General features: G+C 42.2%; 1 protein-coding gene across 1 annotated transcript in view; it reads left to right on the forward strand.

The window, feature by feature from the left end:
• Positions 1-11,641, forward strand: part of ltk (leukocyte receptor tyrosine kinase) — a 56,868-nt gene extending 45,227 nt beyond the window's left edge. The window contains exons 20-29 of the mRNA XM_030044287.1: positions 2,932-3,118; positions 3,714-3,804; positions 4,376-4,440; positions 6,205-6,334; positions 6,422-6,519; positions 7,032-7,124; positions 7,402-7,503; positions 7,811-7,945; positions 8,327-8,417; positions 8,529-11,641. Coding sequence (XP_029900147.1) covers positions 2,932-3,118; positions 3,714-3,804; positions 4,376-4,440; positions 6,205-6,334; positions 6,422-6,519; positions 7,032-7,124; positions 7,402-7,503; positions 7,811-7,945; positions 8,327-8,417; positions 8,529-9,608 — 2,072 coding nt within the window. The 3' untranslated portion in view covers positions 9,609-11,641. The remainder of the gene's footprint in view (positions 1-2,931; positions 3,119-3,713; positions 3,805-4,375; positions 4,441-6,204; positions 6,335-6,421; positions 6,520-7,031; positions 7,125-7,401; positions 7,504-7,810; positions 7,946-8,326; positions 8,418-8,528) is intronic.
• The last annotated feature ends 136 nt before the right edge of the window (positions 11,642-11,777 follow it).

An 11,777-nucleotide genomic window follows, 5' to 3' on the forward strand; every position in this document is an offset into this window, starting at 1 on the left:
CCTGTTTCCAAATGGAGCAAAACTTTGTTCCACTGGCTTTTGTAGTACATTGTGACTATGACAGTTTATGTTAATGATAATTAAGCTAAAAGCTAAAATTGACTGTAAAGTGTTTCGCTATTTACATCACCATCATTGCCCAATCAAACTGTATTATTTTCAAAAGAGCCACAAATCTGAGAGCCGAACCTGCTATAAAACACTTTACTGCTGAAACAAGGAATAATTAGGGAGTTACTTACCACTCTTTATACACTTCTTTTACTACTCAGTAGTAGCAGTGCTCTAGGAAAGGAAGAAAACCGAGGGATAAGAAAGAGACAATCTAATTTATGTTAATATTACAATATTATGCAATGGTACTAATGGCATTAGTATTTAACTTGGTCTTAGAAGATTAGTATCATATAAAAGCTGCTGTGTAATATACTTTATTTAACTACTAATACTAAACATTTTACCATCAATGGCCTTATTAACCACAGACACTTTACAGAAATACATATGTAGTATTAATAGCTACATATGGTTTTACCGCAATATAGGACAGTGAGGGATTATAAACCTAGTATGACTTTTTTGCACCATTGTCACCTTTTTGACAACCATTTGCTTTGGCGAAATGGGAAGGGAATCCTGAGATTTCAGAAGGCCCACTAATCCCCCACCCAGTGGTGTTTAAGGCATTTAAGTATGGCAGATTCTCTTTCCCTGCCTTCCCTCTTCTTCTTCTCTCTCTCTCTCTCTCTCTCTCTCTCTCTCTCTCTCTCTCTCTCTCTCTCTCTCTCTCTCTCTCTCTCTCTGTCTTTCTCTCTCTCTCTCTCTCTATATATATATAGATTCTTCTTTCCACCCCCTCCTCTGTTAAACTTCCCCTGCCCTCATCTCTTTCAACTCACTGAAGTTGACAATGCTGAATATTAAGAGGAGCTCAGCAGACTCCCTTTGCCACAGGCTTTAGTGAATCTACTTTTCGTTTAAGGGCCTCTGAGCCTTTATACTTTTTGGACATAACAAAAGGCAGATTAGGGTGTTTTGATTGGACTTATCCACAATTAACTCCTGAAATGCATGTGATACAAGGTAGATCTAACAAACTATACTAGTAACATTTTGAAAATGAAGTAGATATTTTGGGGCTAGCTCAACTTACTTGTGTTAAGTACAATTCAGCCATGTTTATGCTAGAAGTGAGTGCTGAATGACAGTGATATTGACTGTGTTTGCTAATGTAAATGTGTAAAATGTACATTGTAATAATAGCTTATTTACAACAGCTTAAGCGGCAGAATATGTTGAGAACATAACATGAATTAGTACTGTTGGGAGACAAACAACTCTCACCAGAGTGATAGTGCTGTGTGGTGGGACTATATAGCAGTATTACTGATATTACTATGACGTTTCAGGACAGGATAACAAGGTTTTCAGAATGAAAATGTCAGCAAATCTTACTCATTTGGTACATGAACATTTTGGCAGAAAGATGATACATAAAGATATGGACTAAAGATGGCCAGAAGTACATGGAAAATAGCCCGGTGGAACAATATTACACAAAGTTGTAAGTTATCTGAGATAAAAGCTGACAACAGACAGCTGTGGGGTTTTCCTTGCAAAAAAATAAATAAATAAAATAAGTGATTATTAGGCAAACTGCAACTTTGTTTTATGAAAACAGAGAGACATTGTTGGTGAATTATAAACTTTGACATCTGCACTAACCTGAGTGTAATTGTGTGTGAATATGCCAGTTTTTAATAAATCAAGACATCAACCAAAGTCTGATCACTGAATATTCCAGTTGTGTTGTCAGAATGTGCAGCTTTCTCTTCCAAGTAGAAGAAGACCTGCTGTAGCTTACCCCGGAGCGCCCCCACGCACACACACACACACACACACACACACACACACACACACACACACACACACATTAACACAGGATTAACAGAAGACAGGGTGCCTGCTTCTCAAATGCTGTACATGTGACCTGAGCATTAGACAAGACAGTACAGAGGTGTGGGACCCCAGTCACCATGCACTTTTACATGCAATTCCAGGAAACACACACACACACACACACGCCTGCGCACATACATATACATACGTATATTCCCAGCCTACAGGTTAACGGTGTCTCTTCACCTGAGCTCTCCCCCATGCAGGGAGGTAGTCTGTTTCCTGGGAGCCCCCTTCTCCTCCCCCTCCTCATGTTCCTCCTCGCCCCGCCTCTTCTCATCCACCTCATCTTCCTCGTCCTCACCTCCTCCCCATCCTCCTCCTCCCCTGTCTCACCCAACCTGCCCCCGAGTCCCTAGCGTCTACACCGGGCGATGGCTCGACGGCACCTCTTACCTGCACGCAACACCCCTCCCTGGCAGACTACCAACCTGCATCGGGGATGTGGGCTGCCTCCATGGCGGGTGAGTCCCAACTCACTGGCACAGACAGTCTAGGAGCAGTAACCAAGGAGAGGACAGCGGTCACTCTGAATCCCACAAAACATTGTGTTTTGCATGTGGAAGGATTCCTCTTCATGAGACCAAAATCACATTCGAAACTAATGGGTAACGGTATCTGTGGTGAACATCTGAGCCAATTTAATCACAAGAAACCAACTATTGTGTGGAAATGAAGGTGGTTTGAACACACATTGCCCTACTTTGACGCATGATTTCCAAATTGCCAGCATAAATTGTCGTTGTTGTTCTCCCGCATGAATGTGTTTTACATTCAAAAGCATCCACCAACGTGATGCTGCTCGACTCCTCCTTGTGTTACCGCTCCTACAGTAGCAGACAGTCAGGAAGTTGCCTCTTGCACTGTACATGAAGGCCCGGGCTCACGGTTGCAGTTAGGGTTATAATTTTTAAAATAGCCTCAAAGATGATGAAATGAAACAAGGTCCTTTTTGGTCTCTGTTTTCCATAGTTTACTACCGCAAGAAGAACCATCTTCATGCAGTGAGGGTGCGTCTACAGAGTCCAGAGTACAAGCTGAGCAAGATTCGCTCTTCCACCATCATGACCGACTACAACCCCAACTACTGCTTTGCAGGCAAGGCCGCCTCACTCAGTGAACTGAAGGAGGTCCCACGCAAGAACATCACTCTTCTCAGGTACAGCACACCTCAACAGAACCGGTCATCCAAAAATATACCTTTAAAAAGACATGTTCTCACTTCACCCCTAATAAAGTCTATCCATCAAGATATTTTCTGTGCGTGTGATTTGGTGAGGTTTCCAGTCTTTCTTCCTTCACCCTGATACAATTAGGCCAGATGGCTGTTTGTTTGTGGAACTCAAACTGCTGAAAATTTGCTGAAAAATGTAGTGTTTTCCAAAAACAGTGACACAGATGCTCAGCATAATCTATAGCCTTCGGGGGCAGTGGATCTCATTGGGACTTATTTCCTGCTGAAGAACACAAGCAACGAAACTCATCGTCCCCAAGGGCTGTGAATTGCTGAGCATCTGTGTCATTGTTTTGGGGAAGAGCTGCTGCTGTTGAGTTTTTCACATCTGTATATTTAACGGTTTGAGCTCCACAAACCAATACTACACTAGCAACACTACAACACTAACAGTAAGTGGGGAAATCTATTCTGAGTTTTTTTTATTTATTTATTTTGGGTGAACTGTTCCTTTAAAGCAGTAAACCCTCAGCCACAGAAGCTCTGTCAGGTTCTCTGCATTGTTCCTGTGTTTTTGCAGGGCTCTTGGCCACGGTGCATTTGGTGAAGTGTATGAAGGGCAGATCCTGGGCATGAGTGGCGACAACAGCGCCATGCAGGTGGCCATAAAGGTCAGCTCACATACACTCACAGGAAAACAGCTTACACCTTAATGTTAGAGGAGAGCACCATGCTAGGAGTTATATCCATTACCTCTTATATAATGAACCCAATCCCACGGCAGAGCTCTCGCTGCACCGATGTAAAGGTCACACTCACGCTGTTGGATTTCAAATGACAAGATTTTCTGATGCTTTTGCACAGACAACGATGCTTTGTTCGTGCTGATCCCATTATCCAAGCAGAAAATGTTATACAGTGGTTTGTTGTGTAATAGATTAGCATCATGCCAAAGAATAACATACTTGAGCAACATCGTGATTATACAAAATCACTGATGACCGTAAAAAACAGAATGCTGCAAATTTGTTCGGTCATCACCCTCAGACAGCTTTGAACAAGAACTCCATGAGCTAAAAACAGCTGAGAACTGCAGTGAGCTCCGCATGGGTCTGCATGCTCTCCAGCAGCCTGATGATTAGCCCTGAGCTGGTCTCACCTCTACACAATGGTAGGTGTTGGTGTTCAGACACACTCACACACATGCACACACTTATTTCTCTATTTCTCGCCGCTCCACAGACTCTCCCGGAAATCTGCTCTGAGCAGGACGAGATGGATTTCCTGATGGAGGCGCTGATTATGAGGTGAACTGAGCCAGAACGCACTGGACTCCGAACTGCAGCTGTATTCCACCCCAGTACCACCGTATCATTCAGTCCGCGCATACACTCGATGCATCTCTCACATGTGTGAAGCAGCAGCAGACAAGACACAAACAAACACAAACTCACCCACATCATCAGTCAGCCGGCCGCCACATCTGGCTTCACAGCTAAACATGCTCTTCTCATTGACTTGCTGGTTTTGTTAACCATCCTCCAGCTGTTTTTTGTTATAGCGAGTTAGTGAATTCAGTGCATGTTTGTGTGTGTGCGTGTGTGTGTGTATATGTGAGTGTATGGTCGATGTGTGAGGCTGCGTGGTGGACCGGCGCTGCAAATACTCCTCATGATAAATCAAAGAGCCTTTGACGTACAGAAGTGGCCAGCTGTTCAGGCCATTACAGGACAATCGTATGCGCTGGCATGTATTTTCAACTCAGGTACACGACTGTTATGTACTGTCGTTTTCACACTTCTTCATGTTCTGGAAAACCGACTTGACTTTCATTACCTCCTGCACCACCACTTGAAGTGATTTTACCCCCAGGGACCCTGATATGTTTAGATGTCATACATTAACACTGACAAATAGATTCTCAAAGTAGTGAGATTTAAAAACATAACCTTAAAATAATCATGACCATATTTTCTATTTTTATACAGTTTCTAGTTAAGTAGATTATAGTGAAATTGAACTGTTATTCATTTTACTGGGAACCTCCTCAAAAACAACTGATTTCCAGTTTATGAATTATGTGATAATATACATTTACTCACATAACTGTAATTGAGTTTTGGTTTTTTTTGTACTTGTAATTTTAAAGTCAGTAATTTTACTTTTACTTCAGGTTATTCTTGAGTATTGTACCTCACTACATTTCAGATCATATCTTTTACAGAGCACAAATGATTAGTGACAGATTGTGGAACCTTTCACAATAAAAGCTCAGTCAGCAAAGATAAGAAGAGGAATCTGGTTCTACTTTGTTGGCTCTATTTTTTCTCATATCCAAATTTCCAATAAAAGCAGCATGATGAAAAACTGCAGATGGGCAAATGAAGTGACCACTAAACTCAGCAAAAATGGGGGAAAAGGGAATAATATAATTTCACTCAACCCTTGGTAATTTTGTACAATGCACCTTTAAAAGAATCTAGTTTGAACCGTGTACTCTTATTGTTTCATGACTGCATGGAAAAGATCACAGCTAACACAATTACTGTTCTGAAAAAAGTAACTCATTAACTTTTAAACTGAGTACATTTTAAATGAGCTACTTTTTACTTTTACTTCAGTAAATGTTTACAGCAGTACTTCTATTTCAACATAAGTAAAATATCAGCCATGTAACAGTACCGCTACTTGATTAGCAATTTGTAGTACTCTTTCCTTCATTGTGTATGCATTACCAGACATCTGTTAGAGGTTTATCTTTGATTGGAGATTTAGGACAATGTCTGGGAAGCTGGCCTGAAACACAGATTTTAGTGAGCCGTGTCATTATTTTGGTACACAATTGTTCAGTCTTTTGTCCCATTTGTGCCAGATGCTTGTGTTTCACTGACACATGTATAGTTGGCTACATAGACTATAATTGCCTGGTATCAAACCTATGCAAACACACAAGCAAACACGGAATAATCACAGGGATGGGAATAAGATAGGCGCACACTTCTGCACAGGCACACACACATATACAAAATAAAACTGCTAACTCTTGTGTTGTTCATTGTTTTTCCATGCAGTAAGTTCAGCCACCAAAACATAGTGCGCTGCATCGGAGTCAGCCTGAACATCCTGCCCCGATTCATCCTGCTGGAGCTGATGACTGGAGGAGATATGAAGAGCTTCCTGAGACAGAACAGACCACGGGCTGTACGTCTGGCCTACCTACCTTTGTGTGTGTGTGTGTGTGTTATGTTTCTTTTGTGTGCACACTAATATATCCTGTGCTGTGTCCAGGGCCAGACGTGTTCTCTCACCATGCTGGAGCTGCTACACATGGCCAGAGATATTGCATTTGGCTGTCGCTACCTGGAGGAGAACCACTTCATACACAGGTTCAGCACCACACCTTGTTATTACTGCCAAGAATGAATGTTACATGAGTTGAATGTTGCCATCAATCATTTTCCACAAAGGCACAAAACTACAATTGATTATTATTTATTAGTTATATTATTATGATGCTGTCCACTTTGTTATTTGTCCATTAGAACCATTAGAAAGGATTGTAAACTATTGTCAAGCACTGGCTGAGACGATATTTGCAGCTGAAAGGATGCCCCTGCTGCAACGCTAAAAACACTTGAACTTGGTGTATCATACAGTAAATTAATTTGATGGACTTTTAAAGTTTGCAGAGTCAACCCTGACAAAGACGTCAAGTCTATCAAAATGTTGACTGTTATGTTGTTTCAATAAATTTTGCATTGGAGCTATAAGTATGCAGCCTGCTCTTTACTTTTGAAGCCATTTTTCCTGGCCCATGCCTCACTGTCTGTTCCTGCTTTTGTACTGATGAGATTTTGCTGCCATAATGCAGCTGTGTAATAGATACTTTGTATTTCAGAGACATCGCTGCCAGGAATTGTCTGTTGACCTGCCCTGGGCCAGATAGAGTGGCCAAAATTGGAGACTTTGGCATGGCTCGGGACATATACAGGTGTGTATGCTAAATCTGCAATGCCATACCTAAAATCCACATTGTAAACCCTAAAAGAATGGTTTATGATTATGCATCTCAGGGGTACCAGAGTCTTGGCAGCACTGGATTGATTGTAATAAATGGGGGGCCAGCTGAATAGCGATCTAATTTTCCTCTGTGGGGCTAGATTCAAAATTTACTTAAAGAGTTCATGGCCTTGTGATATTTACTTCTTCTTCTAAACTGATCATAAATATCCATTTTCTTTACTGAGTGCATTGCTTTTCTTCCCCAGGGCCAGCTATTACAGGAAAGGAGGTCGTGCCATGCTGCCAGTCAAATGGATGCCACCAGAAGCCTTCATGGAAGGCATCTTCACTTGCAAGACTGATACCTGGTATGAACATAAACATCATAAAGTGTAAATATTGATGGTAATCGATGGTGTTTAAAGAAGTAGGACTCCACTGCAATCATAGTTAAGACTTATATATTTGTTCAAGAGCAGAACAACCATACGACAAGACTGCTAAGGAGCTGTGCAGTTCAGTGTGAAAGGGTTGAATCTGACATTAATATCTAGATCCAAAGAGTATCCAGTGTCCTTGTTGTTAAGAAAGAGAGTTGTTAAGATAGCAAGTAGTGTTTAGTAACTTCAGACAATCAAATTAACTTGGTTTCTTAATCTGTGTCTCCCCCTGCAGGTCATTTGGAGTACTGCTGTGGGAGATCCTTTCCTTGGGTTACATGCCATATCCCTGTAAGACCAATCAGGAGGTGCTGGAATTTGTCACCAGTGGGGGCAGGATGGACCCGCCCAAGGGCTGTCCTGGGCCTGTGTGAGTACTGGTATCTATTGTGCATATTGAGACTGGCCTATAATAGTTGATATAAAGTCCACATAGGACAGAAATCAACTTAGATATTTTCACAGTTTTCACAATCTCAGGCAGGTTATGGAGTGTCTAACTCATTGTGGTGTTTAACCTGATACAGTCATGTCAGCTTCTGCTGTGAAGACACAAAATGGATGGTAAACATCTCTGAACCTGAAACTTCACAGCAGTGAGGACATGGACATTTATGATTATCCCATGAAAATATGACTTGTCTCACAGTGTGGCCTTTACAACATGATTTATCTAAAATGCAGCCTAAACAGTATAAAGAGTAAATCTATGCTGTGTCTGTGTTCTCTCCACCTGTCTGATTCTGTTCAGATATCGGATCATGACTCAGTGTTGGCAGCACTGTCCAGAGCACAGGCCAAACTTCTCAACTATCCTGGAGAGAATCAACTACTGCACTCAAGTATACAACTCAATACACCTGTCTATACTTATGCTTCTATCCCTGTTTTTGTATTATTTCCTTCTTCCTTTTATTATTGTTTTAATAATCAGTCCCCTTTCTCTTGATTAGGATCCAGATGTGATCAACACACCCCTACCAGTGGAATACAGCCCCACCATTGAGGATGATGGTGGCACAGTAATCCGTCCCTCAGACCACACCTCCAGCAGCCTCACTCCACTCCTGGTGTCCCACCCTGTTTCTCAGGACCCCTCAACCCAGCTGGGCCCCTCTTCTCTGGGCCTGGGTCCCACTCCACTTCCCCCACAGCCCACCAAGCCTCGTCTACTCCTCCAGAAAACCCAACCCATCCACCAGGAGGTGACATCGTACCGTGAAGTGTTGGAGCCATCATGGGCTGAGCCTGTTCCTGCCCCTGGTTTGTCAGCAGCAGGGGTGTGTACAGGAGGATCCTGGCTCCACCCTGAGCCTCTCCACCACCAACCTTGCTCCAGAAACAGCTCCTCTTCAGGGAGCCAGAGGCTGAAGAACAAGACTAAGAACCTGTGGAACCCCACCTATGGCTCCTGGGTCTTGGAAAGCTTCAGCAGGGGAAAGAAAACACTGGCTCACACTCAGTCCATGCCTCTGTCAAGCTCCACTTCCTCCACCTCCAACAGCCAGGTTTCTCAGTCTTGCAGCCCAGCCTCAGATTACACTGAGGTTGGCTGTGATAGTGCCAACACCACCCGTCTCAGCCCTTCCACTCTCTCTACTTCATCCTCCCCGTCCCCTTCCTGCCAAGCTGCAGCTGCTTCAGGCACCTCCTCCAATAAAACCCCAACACGGGGTGCCACCACAGGAGCCCCAACAGCCGGCATGGACCTGGCCAAGCTCCAGAGCTTCCCATGCGGCAACGTCAACTATGCCTATGACGAGCAAAGTTACGAGGCAGAGAGCCTACCCTTAGTCATGTCCAAAGCCCCTGAAGCCAACACAAGCACCAGCTCCGCTCCCAGCTGCTCATCAGGGTCCAGCCTAGGTTTGGGCCACCATACCTCCTCTTCTTGTATGCCCAAGTTGCTGCTGAAGCGCCATGCCAGCTACGGACATGAGGACGTGAGGAGACACGCCAAAGCCGAGAAGCCCACACGCGACCGAGACTCAGGCTTTTCTCTGTCCGAAGACCTCAGCGTCACCCCCGTCTAAGGGACAACCCCATACATCCTTCACAGGGATTCCGTTTCCAATTCAAACTCTGGAATGTTGTGTGGATTCTGGATTCTACACAGACACACAAATTGAAACTGGGGCGCTCGGAGTTCTGGAACGCTCTCGATTGGGGTTGTGGAGCGTGGCGCATGACCACGAGGGTTCTCCACCTTGGGTGAAGAGCCGCAACATGAAATAATTAGAGTTCCCAGAATGCTGGAACACACATACACACGCCTAAACACGGGCACACACACACACACACTGTCATATGCACATTCCTCAACACTGTGACTGGAAAAGCCAACACTGGAGTCGAAGGCCATTCCCCGGCTTCCAGTCCACTGGTAGCAGAACACTGTCACTGAAACTCTGGACAGCATTCAGCTCTGTGCTTTCTACACCTCCACCTGACTGGCTGCCATAAATAACTTTTCTACCAGCTTCTTTTTCGCTGTTTGTTTGTTTGTTTTTTCATGAAAGCTTTGGCAGTAGCAATGTTGCATTATCATGAGCAATCAAGTTCAAATCTCTGGTATCCAATGTACAGTAAGAATATAAGCCACAAATATTGAGCCATTGGGAAGAAAATCTCCATATGTGTGATTTTCTTCACTGTACAATATAGGTTTGTTGTCGAACCGCATATGATTTTTGGCAAAGTCCATTACCCTCAACTCAGTAACTAGGTCCATCTAGTGACTGTCATGTGGTATCACCAATTTAAAAATGCAGCTTTTTGTTAGTTTTATGTGTACTACTGAATGCTATTAGTTGATATAGTTACCCAAGTTATGTATTCACATTTACTTTTAAACTGAATCTGATTTGCTTTCAGCCCAGATAATGTGAAAACAGATTCACGTGTAAACTAATGCAATTTCTAGCTTTAGTGTATGAACACTTTGTAATGTTTCTCTATATTATTTTTTGTTTAATTAATTTTTACAAAAAGAAAAGTCAGTCCCTGTCTTGTCTTTCTGGTTATTTGCATATTTTGACTAAATAGCGTGTCTCTTTCCCCATGTTCCAATATTACCTTTGACAGTGGATCTCATAAGAGGAGCTTATAGATGATTAGCATGATGACCATGCAGCTGTGAAAATATTTGCTATTTTTGTATACACTTCCTTACACTGGACTAACCCATTGCATTTGTAGCTATTTGTCATTTATTGGGTATAATTGTTTATCTATGTGTTTATGTGTTTATGGTTCCATTTGTAGTTGATCACTGCCATTAGGTACCACTACGCTGCATTTGTCTGAATGCAGAGCTGGTAGTACCTAAGTTTACTCAGCAGAAGGAGGTATTCACACTTGAAATACCAAGCAAGCTGCTGCAGGTATCTTCTCATATATTCAAAGATTAAATTGTGAAAATCTCTGTTCAGTATTTATGTTTTGAGATTGTTCTAATTTAATCGATTTGTAAGTTGTACTCTTATTTTTATTAGCCTTTATTTTAAACGTGAATATGTGTCAGTACTTTTTTGGGGGGTTTGCTGAGTGAATGGTTATATTTGGTAAGGGTCCATAGGCTTGTATGTTTTTATGCCAAGGCCTGTTTATAATACAGCTGAGTTTGCCTTGGTTCTTGCTTTACAGTAGTTATACCTCACACCACTTGAATATAACCCCAGTGTAACTTTGAGGAAAAGTAAATTACCAAAAGGCTCACCTAGTTTCCTAAAGACTCCTTTTTACCCTTGCAAGAGATTTCTTAACATTTAGAAATATTGTTGTTTTCTTTGGGATTTCTACTACAGAATTTTCATGAAGAGGAACAAAAAAAAAAAAACCACGGTCACCCTGACCTTGTCTTGCTCACAATGTAGATTTTTTTTTAAGGCCCGTGATTTTTGTTTTGCACTTATTCTAAACCTTATTTTTGCATCCTTTGTGTAGCTAAAGTAAAGGTGTTGTGCCTCAGTCCAACAGAGCAAAGACTATAAACTCTATGCAATATATTCTATTTCACATTTTCATCAACCCTAACTGTACCCCAAATAAATGAACATATACTGATCTTCTTGGTGTGTGTCGATCAATTACACTCATGCATTTGAGAGTGTGCCATTCATCATGTTTGGCATTGGTATGTTGTTTTTCATAAGCTCATGCGTGATGTGAACAAAACAAGAGTTTTAAACAGCTTTCTTTAA

Source organism: Myripristis murdjan, chromosome 22 (assembly GCF_902150065.1).
Source record: "Myripristis murdjan chromosome 22, fMyrMur1.1, whole genome shotgun sequence".
Lineage (NCBI taxonomy): Eukaryota > Metazoa > Chordata > Actinopteri > Holocentriformes > Holocentridae > Myripristis > Myripristis murdjan.